At 44.3% G+C, this 21,445-nt stretch overlaps 1 protein-coding gene across 1 annotated transcript in view; it reads left to right on the top strand.

Moving 5' to 3' along the window:
* SKAP1 (src kinase associated phosphoprotein 1) overlaps positions 1 to 19,549 on the top strand; it is a 301,408-nt gene extending 281,859 nt beyond the window's left edge. Inside the window, exons 12-13 of the mRNA XM_018064939.1 lie at positions 17,104 to 17,212; positions 19,185 to 19,549. Of these exons, the coding sequence (XP_017920428.1) occupies positions 17,104 to 17,205 (102 nt within the window). The 3' untranslated portion in view covers positions 17,206 to 17,212; positions 19,185 to 19,549. The remainder of the gene's footprint in view (positions 1 to 17,103; positions 17,213 to 19,184) is intronic.

Consider the following 21,445-nt stretch of genomic DNA (forward strand, 5'->3'; position numbering starts at 1 on the left):
TATTGGTTGGGTATCCAAATGCCCATCGCCTGTCCTTAGAGAAGCAAGTTGTCAACAGGTGGTTTATTTATGTGACCCTGAACAAAGTCACTTCATCTTGCTAATCCTTAATTTCCTCATCTGTAAAAATTGGGATAATTTCTATTTTAAGGATGTTGTGCTACTTACATTAAAGAATTGTGTAAAGAAGTGCCTAGCATCTAGGATGATAACTATGATTATATTCCCCTCTTTTCCATTAACAACAAAGTAAAATTTTTTAGGTCAATGTTGGGTCCATATTAGGAGTTCAATAAATTAGTGAATTGAGAGAGAAAAAAAAAAATCCTGTCCTGCCAAGAACACTTCACAGAGATGTTTGAAAGCTCAAAATGTCCTCACTTGGGAACAGAAGGTCACCCAGTGAAGAAACTTTACATGGAAATGCACTGTGCCTTTCCTGATCTGAGAGAATTCGTCACTGGCAAAATAGGTCAACAGCTCAAACTTCCTTGAGGAGGGGCCAGAGCCGTGTATCCCACCTCTGAAACAGTAACCAAAGACACAGTCAGCAGGATCCCTCTTGCCTCCCCTAACACATCTATACATTCCTAAGACCCAAAGTTGCATTGCCCACATAATGCACTGAGTTCCAATTTGGGTTGCAAATATATTAAAAGGCGACTTTAATAACAGAGAGCTGTGCATCCATCCCTTTTGGACCCAGATATTTCTGAACAGCTCTTTTGGTGCGGGTACTGAACTCCACTTCCGCCCACGCAGGGACGCAGCTCAGGCCACAGCGGGGTGTTCAATGCTCTTCAGTGGCTCCAGATTGTGGCGCTTGTGCAGGCCTCCTCATACGTAACCGATGGCTCCTGAGAGCCTGCCTCCCGTAAATTACTTCCCACGATGCCTGCGACCACCGCAGAATTCAAGTTTGAATAGAGCAGGAAAAAGGTGTTTGAAAGGCCTGTTCACTCAGCTGCATTTTAATTTCCTTTTCAATCTTGTCCCAATTAATTTCACAGAATTAATCTCACAGACGCAAACGCGGCAGCACTGAAGCTGCGGTTTTAGTGTGGCGGTCGCTCTGCCTGAACATGAAATAGGAGCTAATATAAAAATCCATCTGCTGTGTTTGAAATACACACCGGCTGCTGCTCAGTCCTGTCTGACATTCCAAACATCAACAGCGGGGAAAAGTGATTTGGGGGTTAGTGGCCATCAGTACTTGGCAAGGGTTCAACAACAGGTGTACTCCAAAAATCCATTCAGCTTGGGCACCAGGCATGACAGGGCAGGTGCTGAATCACCCTCTGTGCAGTAACACAACGCCCTGGCTTGATTCCTTTTATCTGATGATCTTAAGGCCCTTCTGGGGACCAGCACTGCTGTGGGCATTTATCGTAAGTGGGAGAAAGGGCAGTAAGAAGTCTCTGGTTGAGTCAAGCCACAGTTTGCAGCTTACAGAGAAGTGACTATCTTCTTGGCTTAAAGGCTCTCACTAGAGAACCTTCTTCTAAATAATAAAGGTGTTCTACTATTCGAGATAACTTAAATAAACACCCATTTAAAATTTAAGCCTCCTGTTCCAGAAGTGATTTATAGTAGTAACATGACCTGTCCAGCAGATAAGGGCAAATGAGAGAGAGGAAGAGGAACTCTTTCTCAGTTGACGAGGAAGAAGAGGTTCCTGAAAGAGGTCTTCCACTTAAGGTAAACAGAGTTGATAGGCTGCATCTCTTGGGCTTATGTTGGTGTACCTCATGAGCTGGCCCTGGGCTCTTCCAGAGTTTGTCCTGCTGCTTATTCCCATGGAAGGCAGCCTTGGAGCGACAAACTGGGTGCCAAGAGAGGTGATACTTACACAGGGCCGAGCCAGGGTTAGAGATATTCTCAGCACCCACACACCATGCTGTGGCTGTCTTCTCTGCTGGTACAGTTGATATGGGAACAGGGAGCCTTACAAGCAAGATCATGTTTAATATTGAGCATACAATGTTCTCAGATGGCCATAGGTCTTATGTGGATGAGGACAGACCAATTTCATCACCCTGGGTTACATTTAGCTCCCAGCACTGGGTCGTAGCTACTTAAATTCAGGGTGGATCGTGGCTCCCAACCCAGCACCTAGTTATCTGAATGCAACAGGCCTGCCCCACCTGGACTGTGTGAACGTGACACCATGTCTGTTGTAATGGGCTTTTTAAAGCCCAATGTTCTTCACCTACTCCCTCAAAGGACTGCTTAAAGAATGTAGACCTTTCCCCTCCCTTGACCCCATCTCCTCCAGAAGAGATTTGTATGTTGTAAAAATTATCTGAATGCAGCAGTACTTCCTCTTTTAAGTGTGCTTAGTTGAATGTGACAACAACCCTCATAAAAACAGATAAGTTAATTCCTTCAATTGCTTTAAATGAAGGCTTTTTTTTTTAATTTCAGGGCTCTGAGGGAAAGGAGGTGTTTGGTGACATCTAGTGTCCATTTAGGACTTCCTCAGGCACTATTACCTTCTGCTTGGCTGAGCAGGGGATGGGCAGGGTAATTTGGGAGGTAATTCAGGGATAGGAAGTGGGGAGAATAGGAAAATACAGACCTGGGGCACAGACTGCCCAGACATAGTGATGAAACTGATCAATGCCTGCCAAAGAGCTATCATTCACCTCTGACCTAAACAAAGGGGGCAGTGAGGAGGGGTACCATTGGAAAATATCTTTTCTTATTTATGATGATATGAAAAGAGAAGCAGAAGCTGTCCCCATCACCCCATTTCATGTTAACAAGCAGGTCGACACTGTGCTGTGATGACGAAGATGATGATGATGGTGGTGTTTTCTCTCATCAATAACCCCTGTGGGAGGCTATAGAGTTAGGAGGATGGGAATGGGATTTGGGGTCAGCTGGAAGGCAACGGTCACACACCGGTCAAATTCAGTAGAGGCCATTCCTTTCCCCCAGACAGGAACCAATCGTCTAGAACAAACCCTGGCAGCCTCATTCCTTCCAGGTAATTTTTATAAATGAGGGGACACCCATTCCAAGAGAGGACAAAAGGGAGAGGGTGTTTGTGAGTGTGTGTGTGTGCGCGCGCGCGTGCATATGCATGCATATAAACTTACAAGCAAGAGGCCCGACTACTTATCAACCTTATTCTCTATACCCCGGCCATTTATTATAAACCCTTTTTAAAAAAAAAAAAAAAACTTGGCATTTTCCACTTTAATCTCCTTAGTCCTGAACTTTTGTCCTGGACAAGACCCTTCACTTTCTATATACACAGACACACACACACCCCTTTCAGTCAGGTGGAAAGTCCCAGATCTGATAATTAGCCATGAGACCCAGACAGAAATGTTTACCTAGAGCCATATAAGCCATACAGCGTCAGGTTAATGCTCAGAATCGCCTGATACTTTACAAACTCCAGTGTAAAAAGAAATTCCAGCCATTTATTTTGCAGTGAATTTATAACAAATGCTGTTAAAGGCTTCGTCTTTTGACAGAGGTAATAATAAATTCACTGTTAAAGACGGTAGTTTAATTCCTTATACCTCCAATACTGCACAGAATAAACCATATTCATCACTGAGTAATTTTTTACCACATAAATCTTTAAAACTAACCGGTGAAGGCTGTTGAGACTGAAATATTGTGAATTTATTAGATATGCCCATGTAGTATTGGATTCAGAGGTTTCCACTCGAATATATTATGGGGAAAATTTGTGTCTTTAACTGTGACATTCCCTCCATTTCCAACTGCCAGTAGTATAACAAGCAGCTCCTCCAGAGTCAGCTGCACGTTTATCAGACAGAGATTTAGTGATCAACTCCTCACTAATCTGCCAGAGAGGTTGGATGACATTTCAGTGAGATGCTCTATTTAAAAGGAGTCACGAAAGCTTTGTTTCTGTGTAATTATTTTCTCAAAAGGAATTCAGCCTCCCCAAACCTCTGCCCACCAGTGTTTCTTGGTAGTGTATGGATCCAGTTCTCCAACCAAAGTAGCAAAATATTGAAGCAAATTATAACCTCTTGCAAATACACAGGGCAGTAACTTCTATGCATTATATGATTAGTTATGGGGGGCTTGAGGTAACCGGTTAGAACACAGAAAAGCTGGAATTAGCAGATGTTGCCAGACGTGTGGTATTTAAGGCTAATAAAAAAGATTATATTGATTCTAAAACTAGAAATACAATGATTTCAGAAACCTTACTATTTAAAAACTTTAATCTTGGCATATGACACAATCAAGATACAGTTAAATCCTCACATTTGAACAAAACTCCTTTTACTCTTCTATATAAATTTTGAGTGAAAATCTGTGCCTGTTAGACAAATATTCTGAACCTTTCTCATTATTTGCTAGTGAAGTGACATTTAAACTGACCAGTTGATTATATCAAATTGTAATGCCCTCTCCAGTTTCATTAAGGATATATTAATACCGCTAGAATGAAAAATATCTTTTCTTTTAGATGCAGAAATGAGCTTCATCTTTTCAGCAAAGAGCTTTGGCAATTTTCTTCTTGCCACTGCTGCTGCTGCTTGCCACTAATATTCTGTATTTGGCAAGGGTTCCAGATACTAAAAACTTCCAAGGAGGATTATGAACTTAAAAAAATTTTTTTAACAAAATAAAATGCATTTCTAACTCTTAAACAAAGGTGAAAAATCTCCTGGCAGTGCAAGATTGCAGCCCATCAGAGTAATTGTTAAAAGACAGAACCCGGCTAGAAAGATAAGCGAAATACCAGCGATTAATATTCAGTATTTTACATTCTAGTCAAGAGGATGTGTTTTCCTTTGTGATGTGGCTCATAGTGTTGGGAGCCAGACTCTGAGCTGTGTCTTCTTTTTGTGCATGAGGATTAAGGGAAAAAAAAACACCAACAACAATCCTGCTCCATCTGTAAATGAACAAACATCTTGATTTTATAGCTATTTGCTTTGTAAAACTGAAGAATGAAACAAAAATTACTGGATGCCTAAGTAACACTTTAATTCCGAATTCATTTACGCTGTAGCTATGTAGTTGTCACAAACCATAATGCAGTATTTAATTAAAATAACAGAAGTGCATCTAGATATGTCCTGGGGTAGCTATCACCAAATTATAGTCTATGCTATCCGTATTTTATTTATGAAATGGCAGAGTCTAAGGTGCAACCAGGCTAATACAAAAGCATAAATATTTTAAACCTGCATTTTTATAAAGGGTTCTTTTCTTCCCTGCTACATCTTTAAATTTTTCCTCCTTCTATCTTTCAGGGGTGTTTTTTAGTGGGATTGTTTTGATGTCGATAAAGATCTCTCTTTGTAACTCTTGCTTTTCAACTATTGACCTCCTGCTTCTTCTGGCTGTGAAATCCCCCATCTGTTGTCATGGAAAGGCTTGTGAGGTTTCATAGGAGCTACAGTGAGCTCGGGACATCTTAGCGGAACTTGGACGTGGAGGGTAGGAGAAAACCCTCTTCAGTTCAGTGTGCTTGTTCCCATACAGTCTTCCTTGCGCCTTTTTTCCCCCTATAAATACCCGTTATAGTTCACACGCTTGCTTGCTCTACTTTGTGAATGTTCACATGCAGACATACTGCTCCTTTTCATAAACGCATAGCATCTATCTTACACGCGCCCACCATCTATCTCTTCGTTCACATTGGCTGTCCCATCCACCTCCTTGTCTGCAGAATTATGTTCAGCAAGGTCCCGATTTATAGGAAATAAATAATGAAAATGGAACCGACTGGGAAAGATAATCGAAACATTCAAATTGTTATTTTTCACTGTACTTTCTACAAACAGAGCATCTATAAACACCTAGCAAAGGTGTTCACTGATTCCTAAAAAGGAATCAATGCCTATTGGAACATTCTGATCCAGTGGGTCTCTACATTGTATTTTTCCCATTTTGTCTTATTTTTGGATGATCTAAAATCTCACCTTTTTTAAATGGCAAATGATGCCATGTTATTATTTTCATTCTTTCAGCTTCTGATTTATCCTGTTTATAATGACAAGTTTTTGTCATCATTTATCCTCTATAAGATAATCCTAAGAATTATGAAATGAAAACAATAACTGCAATCACTTTTTTAAAGAAAATAGCACCTGCAATTACTGTATAAAGATATTTGATAATGGTAGCATCAGATCACAGCCTGATCCTGCAGCAAGGGTCTTTTAGAGAAGGCTTTCTTATACACACTTGTAATTATTTTAGCCCCTTTCACAGGTCACATAGAAAGTTAATTTCAATAGCTGCTAATTTCCGTCCAACAAGAGTGCGATACTTTAAACCACCCAAAATAATTGGATTCAAAACAAATTTAGGAAATTGAGTGTGTTAGCAAGCAAATAAAAATATCCTTTTGGTAAGGAGGAGGGTGAAAGTAGTAAAAATGGCCTTTTTTTCTCCCTTCTTTCCCCTTCACAACTTTGCCATTAAAGTTGCACCTACAGCTAGAAGTTTGTCCGTGAAAAATGGTCATTTTGTTTCTCTGCTCAAAGAATGTTATTAAAATGCTAATTTAAAAGAAAAAGGAGTTAAATATCTAGCGATGGTGCATTCTAATTGCAACCATAATGAGCTCTCTAAATGTGCGTGCCCCTGACACACACAGAGCATAAACAGCAGTAAACAGATCATTAGTACCCGCGTTCATTTATTCTGGCGACCTTACCATGACCCCACCGAGGGTAGGGTGAAAAGCAGGTGGATCTGGCTGTGACACCCCCTAGAGGGATCCAGGAAATGAAGCTATAAGCGGTTGTCATGGAAACGCCTATGTGTGCAGATGATGTAACACACCGACAGGCTGTAGGCTCCGCAACTGGGACGTTGCCTTTCCCTCGCCGGAACAATCTTGTGGATTAAATTATTCATTTCTTTAGTTCACATAGCAAAAGGAATCCTAATTTTCTTGGTGATGTGCAACTCTTCATTTGTCTAAGGTCTGGAACATAGTGACTTGTCATCCTCTCTTTCTCCAAAACCTACCCCAGCTTCTTACATTCTAGACCCAAATCAGGAAATCTGACAAAATTAAGTGGAGAACAGGCAGTGGATATTTGATGCTCAACATCTGTACTTATAGAGAGAAAATCTAAGATTTTTAAGCTGAAATTAATAATATAGACAGTGTCCCTTTCTGATGAGGGCATGGTGACCAGGGACTAAATGTATACCTGTCCTGAACAAGATGACTTTATTTGGAGCAGGGCAGGGTCAAAGCAATACCTGATGCAGTGAGAAAGGCAGAGAAGCATCAGCCCCAAATGAACACATCATCCTGGCAAGGTGCAGTGATAAGAGAAAAACAGAGAAGAGAAAACGAGCATCTGCTCACCCCTTCACATGTCCAACTGAGAGAATCGAGATTAATAAAAATAATTCTTTGGAGAATGATTCCACTCTATCCTACCCTGTTTTGCACCAAACAACCTCAATAACCTTACGGCAACAGTAGAATAACTTTTCTTCTTTTTTTTAAAGGAAGCAAAAAAGACGATCTCTGAAAATTATTTTAAAATAAAAAATATCCTGGCCTGCGCCTCCCCCCACTCCACCCCCATTGCACTTTAGATGAACCTGTGATATTGTAGCAATGGCCCTTGAAGTGCAGTGGGGAGGTGATTTAGGAGAATATTAAAGGCAATGTGGAGATTCAAGGCGCCTCTCTCAGGGAGATCTGGAGAAATACGCAGCACAGATGGGCCGAGCAGATTAAACATTTCCGTCACATTGTTTCCAAATTGTGTTGTGGTGCCTGAGGCTGGTACTGCGGTCAGAGCAAAACAGAGCTGTGCGGGGCTGCGAGCTGCAGTTTATGGAATACATATTAATAGGCCGGTCTCACATGGCATCACAATCCTATCAGTTCGCAATGGTGCTGTCTCTATTGTTTCTGAATTCTGCACTGGGCACCTTGCTTCCTCCTGTCTGCAAAGTGTTTACCCTCCCTTTATGCTTCCTCTCTCCTTTAGGCAGAGTTCGAGTTGTGTGTTTCTCTCTCATTCCTCTCTCCACACGGCCCTGCACCTCCTGCCCTCTTCACTGGCGGTTTTCCGGTCATGCACACTCTGTGTTTTGTACACACTCCCGTGACCAAGACTGTCCACTGTGTCTGCTCTGTGCACAGGTCCTGCACCCTTGCCTGGCTTTGACTTTGTGGTATCCACTCACTCAGTTCGGGACATCAGTTCAGACTTGAAGCTGAATAGTCCCCTGGACTCAGGGCTCTCAGACCCTCCATGCAGCTGACACGTTCCACGTCTCAGAACTCTCAGCTTCTAGCCATAGTGAGCTTTGTGGAGTTGCCCCCTTCCCAGCTGCAGTTGCTGGCCACCCACCTTTCCATGTCCCCTTTCTTATACTCAAAGCCCCCATCCCCAGCCCAGGATCCAGGCTCACCAATGTCCAGGTTAGCAGGTTCCCTGAAATATGGCAATAAATAAAACTAGTTCAGTTGAGGCAAATTTAATGATTCATTTTTATTATGATTTATAGACCAAAACTTTGAATAATAGAAAAAAGAGAAAACGATTGCCAAGAACTTTAAACACGGTGTGAAACAAACAGCCTGGAGAGGCCGCCAGGCTACCCAAGGTTTCAGCCAAGCACTGGGCTCAGATCCTTTCACAGGTTCCAACAGCACTAATCCACTGTCGACCCAACTGACCACTTCCTTTCTCCTTCAACAAAACCTCTTCATAAAACCGTTTGTCCTGAAATACGGGCACCTGTTTGTCTGTGGTGAACAATTGTTTTTCTCAGCAATTGGAAGGATGCTGAGTTAGAGACCTCAATTTATTTAATAATTTTTGATAGCCTCAGAAAGCATTAAATTTCCAAAGCTAAACTTCAGTAGAGAGATTGCAGTCCAACCCAGAGTAAAAATATTATATTTTTGGCTGACCTTGGAATATTACTATCTACTCTGCTTTGGAATTCAAATTCCCCATCTTTACTAATGATAATGTATGATGCACAAGCACTAATAAGAGAAATAAGCAATCATAAGCCAATAACTCTGTGATTGATTGGTCTTTCTTAGACATGTATCAAGCATTTATTGATCTTTCCTGTTAGGGGCTGATTGATTGTTCTCTTGGAGAAGAATTCTCCTGTTTACAAGCACTGATATAGTGAAATTTGATGGTTAAAAGAACAAAAGTATGAGACATTTTCTGGGAATCTTGTTCCACAGAGGCTTATTGAAGCTCAATTCAATGTGAAAAGAGAATGTTTCCATTAGGAACATTCTCAGGGAAAAAGAGGGTGTCAAGCAGCTTGTTCCAAAAGCCATCATGTGGATTTGAATGGAAGCTATGAGAAGACACCACAACTTTTAAGTCACATTAAAGAGATGGGGCCTTAGAAAGGATAAGCAAGCTTGGTCAGCCTTTGAAGCAGGAACAGACTTGGCAACTGGAAGGCTGAAGCCTTGGAAACCCAGCATGGCAAGATTCTTGATTTCCTTTCCTTTTGTGTTTTAAAAGAGGGAAGTAGCGGGAAGATGGCCACACTGGGTCAAAGTGCCGATCCAGGCCAAAAAGATCATGTATTTTCCCCCTGAAGTGCTGACTGATAAAACAGTAGAGGGTTCATAACCCTTTGAGAATGTGGTGAAAGGTCTGGGACCTCACCCAAGGGACGAGACACATGTACACATGCATAAATTTCATACCAGTTTCAAGGAATTCTAAGATCCCTTCACGTCCATCCACATGCCAGGGGTTCACAGACTCTAGTTTAAGAATCTGCCCTAGAGGATGGTGAGTTCCTTTTGCTGAAACAGCCTAGGATTCACTGAGCCTAGAAATTGAATTCTCATCCCAAGACAGGATGGTCATTCCAGGTCATGTCTGTGCTACTCCAGGGGAGCCATGGAAGAGCATTCGCAAATAGGAACCAGCAGGGAGGAGAGAAATTAAAATGTAGCGATCATGGAGTAGGGGCATTTAATCTCTTTTAAGGCTTATGATAGGCGCCTGCTGGTTTTCCCCCTGACATCCCCTGACACCTACTGACAGGGTATTTGCAGCACCACACGGACTCAGGGCCCTGTGACAGGAGGAGCACCGAGGAGGGCCATGATAGTCTTGAAGCCGTAAATAGCAATAGGAAACCACTGGAGGCAGAGCCAAGCTGTGCAGTGCGCCCGTGGTTGGTGGCCATACTGCTTTTTGTTTATAGAAGTTGCTCTTCTTTTTATGGCAGGTTTGGTAGGGCTTTTTTTTTTTTCCTTGTTGATGGAGATTAGCAGCATAAATCCTTTTATTGTGGTGTGCAAGCTTCCATAAACACTTTTGATTGTTGCTGATGGTGAAGGCTGTGCCTATTTCAGGTTCCCCCAATAATCTGCTCATCCAGGCCAAGAGCGACTCCAACCAGATTAACGGAGTCCAAATAACTGAGTTCGTTTTTAAGACTCCTTCATTTGAGAGGCTCAAGGAGATGGGGCAGGGTTGATGTTGAGGCAAACAGATGTTTAATCATGCCTAGAAATATTTATAATGAGAACAAACCACATTGAGTGACTTCTTAAAAGATTTTGCGGCAAGAAGCAAGCACTGATGTAAAAGGTTTGTTTTTTAAATAGCTTTTCATATTCTTATACAAAGCATCTTCAATTAACCATTTTGTATAATTAATGTCTTAGCTCTACCACACACAGGGTATAGAGTTACGGAGCAGGGAGCCTATATAATTCTGATTCCCTAAATTGTCACTGGTAGGTATGCATCACCCCCCCAACCCTTGACTGAAGGTAAAGACATTTCTGCATTGAAGATTTCAGGTCTCCCGGGACCAACTCAGGCATTTTTCCAGTCAGTTCTTCCAAACATCTGGGCAAAAAGAAGTCAAACTTTATTGAAAATGTTGATCCCAAGAATTCAGTTATCTCTGCCATCCCAAAACTAAAATCCAAGAATCAGCAACTTAATAAAAATGCAGTAAATTAGCACCTCTAGACAAGAGCAGAGTTCATTCAGAGCTGGGGTCTGCCTGACTGAGCCAGTACTCTCTCCATTTTAATAGTTTAATAAAAATTAGCATAATTAACGAACATCTGTATGATCCAGAGTGGTGCAATTTGGCACTTGGAAACGAGGGCTTAAACATGATTGCTGTGAGTTTAATGTTGTTTTAATTCTTTTTGGCACTGTGCAGTGAAATAAACGTTTGGTGGTGATAGTTCTCGGCCGGATCTCATTTGCATTTTTCTCCCTTTGATTATGAGCAATTGTGGACTCCCCAGCAATTCATCAAAGTAGAAATTATTTTAAAATACCTCGTGGTGTTCAGACTGGGCTGGAGCAATGCATGGGCGTGGGGGGTGGTGATAGGAGAAGAGAAGGCTAGAAATTTTCCATTCATGCTTTAAACATCTCAGCCCTGCAGCCTTTTTTGGGTATCCAGCCAAGGGATGAAATCTGGAGAAGCCAGTCAGATCCCAAGACCTATAGGTGCTTTGATTCAACTCCTAGGCTCCTGCAGCAGGAGGCATATGGTCTCCGAGACTGCGCCATCCTCCTTATACTTCTGCCTGCTTTTTTGTTTTGAAGGGCAGAGAGTTGATGCCACTCATCCCAGTTCTCACCGCTGTGCTGAGACTGCCACATCTGTGGTCGGCAGGGTCAGCGCTCCCCTCGAGCAAGGGCGCACTGCCTGGGAGCCCAGCCTTTGCAGCCTCCTGCTGGGCCTTGTCTGCCTCCTCTTTGCACCCTGTTCAAGTTGGCAGACAGCACCTTCCCCAGGCTCAGTCTCTGCTCCTGGCATTACAGCTAAAGCAGGATGCTGCCAAGCGTGAGTCAGACCCAGAAGTCTTGAATGGTCCCTGGGGAGAGAATGCCCGTGCTGAGCCCCTCAGGTGATGAAGGTGGCAGCATCTGGCAGCCACACCTCACACCTGTGTAAGCAAGCTGACTGCTCAAATGACTGTCAGACAACACGGTGCCCACTGTCTCCAGTGAGACAGCAGAAAAGCTAAAGCTAGAACTTCTAAGACAGAGCATGCGTTCCCTCCACGCAACAGGACCCTGGTCGACATGGCCAGTGCAGCAACATGCTAGTGGGAGGCAACACTATAGGGAAACTTAAGGCAGAAACTGCCCTAACTTCAGTGCTGGGAAATAGCAACATAACTGTACCAAGAGGAGCTTAAAAATGTTCTAACATAGGAGTTCCCTGGGAGTCCAGTGGTTAGTACTGCAGCTTTCACTGCTGTGTCCTGGGTTCGATTCCTGGTTGGTGAACTAAGATCCTACAAGCGTTATGGTGTGGCCAAAAACTAATAATTATAAAAATAGAATGTCCTGACAGGCATAGGCTGCGGAATTCTGGGTAATTTCCCATACAGCAGTGCGGGCTGTAGGGGGAAGCTGGCCTCCCTCCCGGGGAAGGGGGCAACGAGAAGATGGAGCGGGGACAGTGAGGGAAGGAGGCGGACACATTCATTTATTTAAGACTGATTTTTAAATGCTAATACCCTGTTCCTTTTAGCATCAGCTCAGTAGTCTCACTTCCTATGGCGTCTTCATGGTATTTAGGGAGCCATTTGGGAAACTCTCTCTAAAAGCAGTTGCTCTCTTCCTGCCACAGTCACCAGGGAGTATCTTCAGTCACCAGGGAGTATCTTGGAGTTGGCTGTAACTAAATTTGCTCAATTCAGAGTGTATTTCTTCATAATCTCATTTTTCGTCGTTGTTGTTGGCTGCGAGGCACATAGGATCTCAGTTCCCCGATCAGGGATCAAATCTGTGCCCTCTGCTTTGGGAGCAAGGAATCTTAACCACCAGGGAAGTCCCTTCATAACCTCATTCAACAAGGTTTTTTGGGGTCCTTTTCTGTGCCAGGGACCATGCTGAGAGTGGGAAAACAAGAGCAGACAAAACCATCAAGGTCTCTGCTCCCACAGAACTTTCCACCTAGTGACTGGCACTGAGACAAAGGCCGGCAGATACAAGGCAGCATGATGAATTCTTTCCTGGAGAAGCGCAGCGCTGTGGACCACAGAGCTTGGGCCCCCGCTCAGTCAGAGAGTGGCAGCAAGGGGTGTCTGGAGAGGCCAGAGAGAGTTAGGAGTCGGGATCTGAGGGCTGCTTAGGGGTGAGCCCCCTGAAGGGAGGGGGGAAGCGGAGGCTAAACGGACACAGGAAAGGCTCTGCAGTGAGAGCCGGAGGCCCGGGGGGAGCAGAGACAGACTCTGTTTTACTAAGAGCTCACTAGGTTTAGGGGATGCGTGACAATGAGTGAGACTAGTTCATGCAAGGTCTTATCCATCTTTTTAAGAAGTTGACAATAGGCAGTAGGAACTCAAAGGTTTTAGGCAAAGCAGTGATATTATCAATGTGCCTTTTAGAAAGATTCTGGCTATAGAATAAAGAGTAGATTGGAGAATAAGAATGGAGATACAGAAACCAATTTGGATATTGCTTCTGTAGTCTTCAGGAGAGGGGACAGTGACATGACCCTAAGCCGTTGCCAGTGCGAATAGAGAGAAGTGGATGGAGTCCAGTGATATTTTGGAAAGAGAACTGTCAGAACCTGAGGACTGATGGGAAATAGATGGGGAAACAGTAGAAACAACGTCAGACTTTGTTTTTGGGGGCTCCAAAATCACTCCAGATGGTGATTGCAGCCATGGAATTAAAAGATGCTTACTCCTTGGAAGGAAAGTTATGACCATCCTAGATAGCATATTCAAAAGCAGAGACATTACTTGGCCAACAAAGGTCTGTCTAGTCAAGGCTATGGTTTTTCCGGTGGTCATGTATGGATGTGAGAGTTGGACCGTGAAGAAAGCTGAGCGCCGAAGAATTGATGCTTTTGAACTGTGGTGTTGGAGAAGACTTGAGAGTCCCTTGGACTGCAAGGAGATCCAACCAGTCCATTCTAGAGGAGATCAGTCCTGGATGTTCGTTGGAAGGAATGATGCTAAAGCTGAAACTCCAATACTTTGGCCACCTCATGCAAAGAGTTGACTCATTGGAAAAGACCCTGATGCTGGGAGGGATTGGGGGCAGGAGGAGAAGGGGATGACAGAGGATGAGATGGCTGGATGACATCACCGACTTGACGGATGTGAGTCTGAGGGGACTCCGGGAGTTGGTGATGGACAGAGAGGCCTGGCATGCTGTGACTCATGGGGTCGCAAAGAGTCGGACACGACTGAGCAACTGAACTGAACTGAACTGAACTGAGGACTGATTGGTAGGGGGTGAAATTGGGAATGACTCTTGGGTTTCTGGCTTGAGTAACTGACTGCATAGCGGTACCACTCACTGAGACAGAGAACACAGGTGATAAAGATACTTCGGAAATGGAAACAGAGAAAGAGGCAACGTGATGGTTAAATTTAGGACAGAATGAGATTGAGAAGCTTGAGAAATATGCCCTTGGGTTTTGGGATCCAATCCTTAGTTCCGAGCTGGAGCTATTGTTGTGTCATCTACACAGGAGGTGTGTAAGATTGCTCAAGGAAAGCACATCAAATTGGAAGGCGGCCAGGACAAAACCCTGGAAAATCACAGGAAAAGGAGGAATAAAGGAAGATGAGAATGAAAAGAAGCAACCAGAGAGGTAGGAGGGAAACCAGAAGAGTATAATTATAGAAATTAAGAGAAGAAAATACCTCAAGAAACATCCATAGTGCCAGGACTGCTAGAGTTAAGGATTGAAAAGCACTCACAGAATTTGAGCAATAAGGAGGCTGTAGGAAGCATAAGCGGAGAAGGCAGCGGCACCCCACTCCAGTACTCTTGCCTGGAAAATCCCATGGATGGTGGAGCCTGGTAGGCTGCAGTCCATGGGGTCACTAAGAGTCAGACATGACTGAGTGACTTCTTTCAACTTTTCAGTTTCATGCATTGGAGAAGGAAATGGCAGCCCATTCCAGTGTTCTTGCCTGGAGAATCCCAGGGACGGGGGAGCCTGGTAGGCTGCCATCTGTGGGGTCACACAGAGTCGGACACGACTGAAGCGACTTAGCAGCAGCAGCAGGAAGCGTAAGTGGAGTGATGAAGGCAGAAGCATTTACATTACAGTGGCTCAAAGAGTGAATAGAAAGCAAGAAGTTGGGGCAGTAAATGAAATAAATTCTTTCAATAAATTTGACTGTGAATTGGCAGTTTGCATAGATAGGCTAGTCTAAATAGGAAGTAGACATGTGGTGGTGTTTGAGTCACTAAGTTGTATCCAACTCTTTTACAACCCAGCGGAATATAGCCTGCCAAGCTCCTCTGTCCATGGGATTTTCCAGGCAAGAATATTGGAGTGGATTGCCATTTCCTTCTCCAAGGCATCTTCCCAACCCAGGCATCAAACTCACATCTCCTGCATTGGCAGGTGGATACTTTACCACTGAGCCACCAGGGAAGTCTGCGGACATGTGGTAGGAACTATTTAATAACTGTTTTCAAAGACGAAAGAAACCTGAGTACACTTCAGTGCTGATGGAAGGAGCCATTTACATTAGAGGCAGGCATCAGACGTCTCAGAACCTGGTCTCTAAGAAACAAAGCAGAGAGTTACAAGTGCATTAACGAGGGGAGGGATGCTTCCTCCACTTTAATTGAACAGAAGAGTGATTGTCAATACAGGTAAGTTCCTGTTTTGGTGGCTGAAGTTTGATGGATCTGATAGCTTCTCTTTTCTCTTTGAAGGTGGAAAAGAGGTCAGCTGCTGAGAGTTAGGGGAGAGGCAGAGTTGGAAGAGGGGAGATCCACTAAAAGAAACAAAAAGATAATCAGTTGACCCAGAATTTTATTGTTTCAAAAACTTGGTTTTCTTTCTTTTTCCGCTAGATCTCAGCAGTCAGCTGTGCAAAAGATAGATCCAGTTGAAGTGGAACACATGTACTTCCCATGAATTCCTAAATATCTTCCTTCAAAAGAAGGAAAGCATGCCCTAGTGCTTGCAGGAGTCGCTCTGTAACGCCCCTCAGCCGCTGTGCTTTTGAGCAGCTCTTCTGCACTCCAGGAGCTCTGTTCGCAACCCTTCTTTTAAACCCTCTCAATCCCCTTCTTGTTTGCCCCCTCCCTGCCTATCATGTCCTGCCTGTTATTATTGATGCGCTTGTCAACCTCCCACCTATTCCAGGGGAGGCATCTAATGTTTAGTGTCTACTATGTATCAGACACTTAACTATTTTCACTTCGGTGGCATCACTTATGTCCCCCACCACAGAGGGGAGGGGTGATGTTATCCCAACTCTTACAGAAGAGGAAGTTAAAGCCAGGAGACCCTCCGGTCACATGGCTACTAAATGACCAAGTAGGGATGAGATCCCAGTCTGTCTGACTCCAAAGCCCATTACTCTGTGCTGTGAACTCCCGGGGAACAGCCAGTGTTCTGACTCTCACCCATCTCATGGGAACTCAAACAGCACTTTGCACATGGAAGAAGCTTGGGAAAGATTATTGATTTGCACTATGACCTGACTCCCTGCATACGTTAGTGCTCTGGCATTTTGGGGTGTGCCCAGCTTTCCCCAAAGAAGCTGTTCCACTCTGCTTGATAAAAGACATGCTCTTCAGGTTCAGCCATGGCACCAAATGCGCTAAATGTACAGCGCAGACAGAAAGTGGTGAGAGGAAAGCAGAGTTTGCTGGCTTTCTTCTGGATAACTTTTCAAATAATTTCTTATTGATTTATTTTGGGCTGTTCTGGGTCTTCGCTGCTGTGAAGGTTTTCTCTAGTTGCGAGGAGCCGGGGCTACTCTGCGATCTCAGCGTGCAATGAGACAGGCTCTAGGGCACCTGGGCGTCAGTAACTGTGGCACGTGGACTCAGCAGTTGCAGCTCCCAGGCTCTAGAGCACAGGCCCGATAACTGTGGCACTCGGGCTTAGCTGCCCCGAAGCATGTGGGATCCTCCCAGATCAGGGATCAAACCTGTGTCTCCTGCTTTGGCAGGCAGAGTCTTTACCACTGAGCCACCAGGCAAGCCCTAGATAACTTTTAGCAAGCCCATCAGGAGTCTTAATGAGTTGTACTGATAGTGTCAACAAAGAAACCAGGCAACAGACTCTCCGATGTGATCATTAACAGATTACCTAAGATTAACAGAAGCATGACTAAATTCCACCCGAAACCACCCTCTTTTCATTTTTCAGGAATATAGTATGTATGGCTGGTGGGTCGGAGAACTGAACAGCCTCATTGGGATTGTTCCAAAGGACTATCTCACCACTGCCTTTGAAGTGGAAGAAAGATGAAGCCCAGGTATCAGAACCATGCCGATAGATTTGTTGGCCATGCCTTCATTTCTCTGTAAGGATGAGAGTTTCCAGTGAAGTAACTTTTCTTCATTTCCAAAAGTGATGACGGTAATTTACCATTGAAAGAAGCTAAGCCTGTAATTGTTTTTCCTAAATTGGGGGACTGTGTCAGTCAGGATTAGATTCAATAACGTGTGACAGAAAACTCACACTAACAGTGATTTAATTAACACAGATTTATTTTTCTCTTTTGTAAGAATCTGGAGGTAAGTAATCCAAGGTGCTCAGGTCCCAGGTACCTTCTCTTTTGGCCACACTGCATGTGGTCAGCATTGCCATGGTTACCTCATGGCCCAAGATGGATGCTCCAGTTCCAACTATCATGTCAGTTTCCTACCCAACAGGAGAGAAAGGAGACGCGTACCTCTCTCCTAAGGACACCTCACAGATGTTGCACACGCCACTTCTGCTTATATCCCATTGGTCAGAACTCGGATATACAGACACCCCAAGCTACAAAGAAAGTTTCTTCTAGGTAGAACCTGTATCCAGCTTAAAAGTGGAGTGGTCGGGAGGAGGGGAGGTATTAGTAAATTTAAATGAGAGAATAAATATTGGAGAGCAATTAGGAATGTTTGCCACAAGGATGGATCTGGGTTTCTTTATCCACAGCTCTCAAATCCCAGGCAACATTTCCCCCAAATGCCCATGTATTGCAATATGATTGGCAAAGATTAGGAATCCAGTATAAGGATTCCTGTGGAACATAATCAAAGTAACTTTCAGGTAATAAAGAATACGGGCTTCCCAGATGGCTCTGCAGGAAAGAATCCACCTGCCAATGCAGGAGACATGGGTTTAATCCCTGGGTCGGAAGGACCCCCTGGAGAAGGAAATTGCAACTCACTCCAGCGCTCATGCCTGGGAAACTGCATGGACGGAGGACCTATAGAACATGGGGTTGCAAAGAGGCAGACATGACTTAGCAACTCAACAAAAAGACTATGGGTTGCATTTAATGAGCAAGAACCACATTATACCACATTAAGCAGCAGAGTGAGTGCGTGCTTTGGGTGGGATAACGACATGATTAGAATTAGGATGGTGGTGGTGGACACCAAGGCTCCATTTTCTAACCTGAAACAGGAGCTGCCTTTCTTGCTGGGGGTTGGGGGTGGCCCGTGTGACAGTGACAGTGACGGGCCTCGGGACCTTCCAGACCAGGGCCACTCGAGTGGCAGCAGCAGTGTCCTAGCTGCACGTTTAGGACGCTGCATAAGGAGGGCTCTCACTCTCTAATGCCCTGGTACAACCACGAGGCGCCAGCTCGCGCCTCTCACTCAAGGTCTGACTTTATGACTTTCCCAGTGAGGACTCCATTTCTAGGCCCGGAATGCAGAAGAGTTGGAAATTCTCTTCAAATCTAAATAAATTCTCCCTACTTCACTCTGTCATTTACTTAATGACAAACTTGTTTCTCTCCTCATTCTCTTTGACCCAACAATTCCACATCCAGGGGTTTATCCTACAGGAACACTTGCACTCAGGCAAAATAATATACACGCAAGGTTACCTGTAATAGCAAACCACTGGAAATGACTTAAACATTCAATAGAGACCTCCCCAAGGAACTGTGGCAATTCATAGAATTGAATGCTATGCAACAGTAAGGGGGGAAAAAGTGCTCCACACCTATGGAATACATTCTGAGATACGTAGGTAAGTTAAAAAAAAGGTAGTAAAAGATAGGTCTAATTTGCTCCATCTGTGTAAAAAAGGGAGTCTCATTGCTTCTCTATGTATGAGATTGAGATATCACTGGAAGGAGAAAGATGATGATAACACTGTTTGCCTCCAACGACAGAAATTACATGACTGTGAGACAGGGTAGGAGGGAGGCACTTTTTACTTTACACCCTTTTATATCTTCTATATTTCGAATCATAAAAGCAGATTTATGTGTGTTTCCCCCTTAGGACACACATCCTTCTCTCTACCCTGCCTTTATGAAGAAACGGAGAGCCCGCTCCCTACCCCTGCCAGCCCACCACCACCACCACCAACTCTTCTCTTTAGAGAAGAGACCCAAGCCACTGACACCCCTGCACAGTGAACGTAAACCACCGTAAGACAAGTGAGAAGAGGCCTCTTCAGCCGACCTGTTACTAAACCTGCCTCCGCATAGCTGAGCCATTGCTAAACGTGTCCACACACCCACCTCTGCCTTTTCCACAGGCTCGTCTCAGAGAAGGTGAGAGAGAAGGAAGCCTTTGGAGGAAGAAATTGCTGGTTGCTTTGGCTGGTTTCAAAAGCACAAATAAACTTCTGATTTGGTTCTTTACCCCGTGTGATAGAGTTGTGTTTCCTTTTGTAAACTGGTATCAAAATGCTGGCTCTGGGCATTCTTATCACCTCCAAACAACATGGGAAGGGACAGCCCGAGAGAAAACGAAAGCCCACCTACTTGGTTATTTTTATCTTTTGTGCTCACTCTGTCTGAAATGAGACAGGGCCGGAAGCACGTTCTTGGAGTCAGCACATTGGAGAGTTCCTTTTGGGGCCTCAGTTACTAGCCCCAGCATCCTGCAGGCTGAGGAAGTGCTGTGGGGAAGGCTTGTGTCTACACAGCCCTGTTTCCTGGGGCTAGCACTCAGGGTGTCTGCCTTGAAGAGGCAGCAAAACATAATGGCTAAGAACATAACTTTGAGGCCTTCCCAGATGGTCTAGTGAATGGGCATCCACTTAGTGCTGGGGACACCAGTTCAATCCCTGGTCCCAGAAGATTCCACTTGCCTCAGAGCAACTAAGCCTGTACACTGCAACTACCGAGCCTGCACTCTTTTTAAAAAATTTTTGTTTAAAAAAAAGAACATAATTTTGATGGAATTCCCTAGCAGTCCAGTGGATAGGACTCGGCACTTTCACTGCCAGCCCAGGTTCAATCCCTGGTTTCCCAATCTTGGGAACTAGGATCCCACAAGCCAGGTGGTGTGGCCAAAAAAAAAAAAAAACCTCTGGGATCAGCCTGGAAACAAATTCCTCACCTTAGAAGGGGTATACTCCATCTCTCTGGGTCATTGAAGAGATTAAAGGAGTTAATAAGTGTAACATACCTGGAACACCATCTGGCACATAGTAACTGCTCAATAAGTTTTAGTTATTATTAATGCCTGACCCTCTACACAAGAAATATTGAGAGATGAGCAACTGAGCAGCTAAGGAAATTTCATCTTCAAAGCTTCTCCTATTCAGAGCTGTCCTGGATTGGCAGCATCCTTCGTCCCCGCCATCTCATAGCCCTGCAGTAAGACACTACTTCATGTCACCGAAGAGAGAAACTGGGAACAAACAGGGATGTTGTTAGTGGATTCCAGGTTTCTGAAAAGGTCCTATGCCAGTTATTCATTTCCAGATTTCTCTGACCCAGGAGTAAAACAAAAGGAAGCTTTGTGTATATGTGATGGATAAAGACATAAAAAGAGAGGACAATTTAGGCCTGGGAGGGGAAAAAATAGAGACAGAGAGAAAAGGCGCTACAGAACTGTCCATGACAGCCCCTCAACTTTACACAGGGTGCCAAAGGAGAAGCAACCGCTAGGTGGCAGCAGACGCGCAGATGAACCAAAGGGAACCAATTGCCTTCTGTTTTAGGAACATTTGCACCAATCCCAACCTACAGGTAAAGACAATAGGCATCGTTCTGAAGTGGTTAACAGAAGGAGCAAACAGAAACCACTCTACCCAATTGCTTCATCTGTGGAGAATCCTCAGAGTCCCAAGTCCGGAAGGCTGGGTGGCTAAAAGAAGAGAATACCATTGTACCACCACTGTTCCATGAGGAAAGACAGAAAAGGAGAAACCGGAAGAGGAAGAGGAGGTATCTGGGGCAGGGTCAGAAGAGGTATAAAGAGGAGCAAGGTCAGGTGCTTCTCCAGTCTGCACAGGTGGACACTCAGTGGCATGACCTTTAAAACAAAGCCCCCTTACTGCAATAGTCCTTTTGGTACCTGCAGACCTGAGGAAATCATCTGCCAAACTACAAGGGTCTTTTGGCACCTCCATCTACCTCCCCACACTCACCTCCTCGCTGCAAAAGAGGAAAAAGAAAGTAGTCTGGCCCTAAAAGAAACAAATGGACTAACTGGGAATCTGGTCCATAGCCAGCTGGCCATTTCTGGCCTTGTTACATGCTGGAAAAGATACAGCAAGTTCAAGACCATCTACAAAGGGCATTCTC

Source organism: Capra hircus, chromosome 19 (assembly GCF_001704415.2).
Source record: "Capra hircus breed San Clemente chromosome 19, ASM170441v1, whole genome shotgun sequence".
In the NCBI taxonomy this organism is placed as follows: Eukaryota; Metazoa; Chordata; class Mammalia; order Artiodactyla; family Bovidae; genus Capra; species Capra hircus.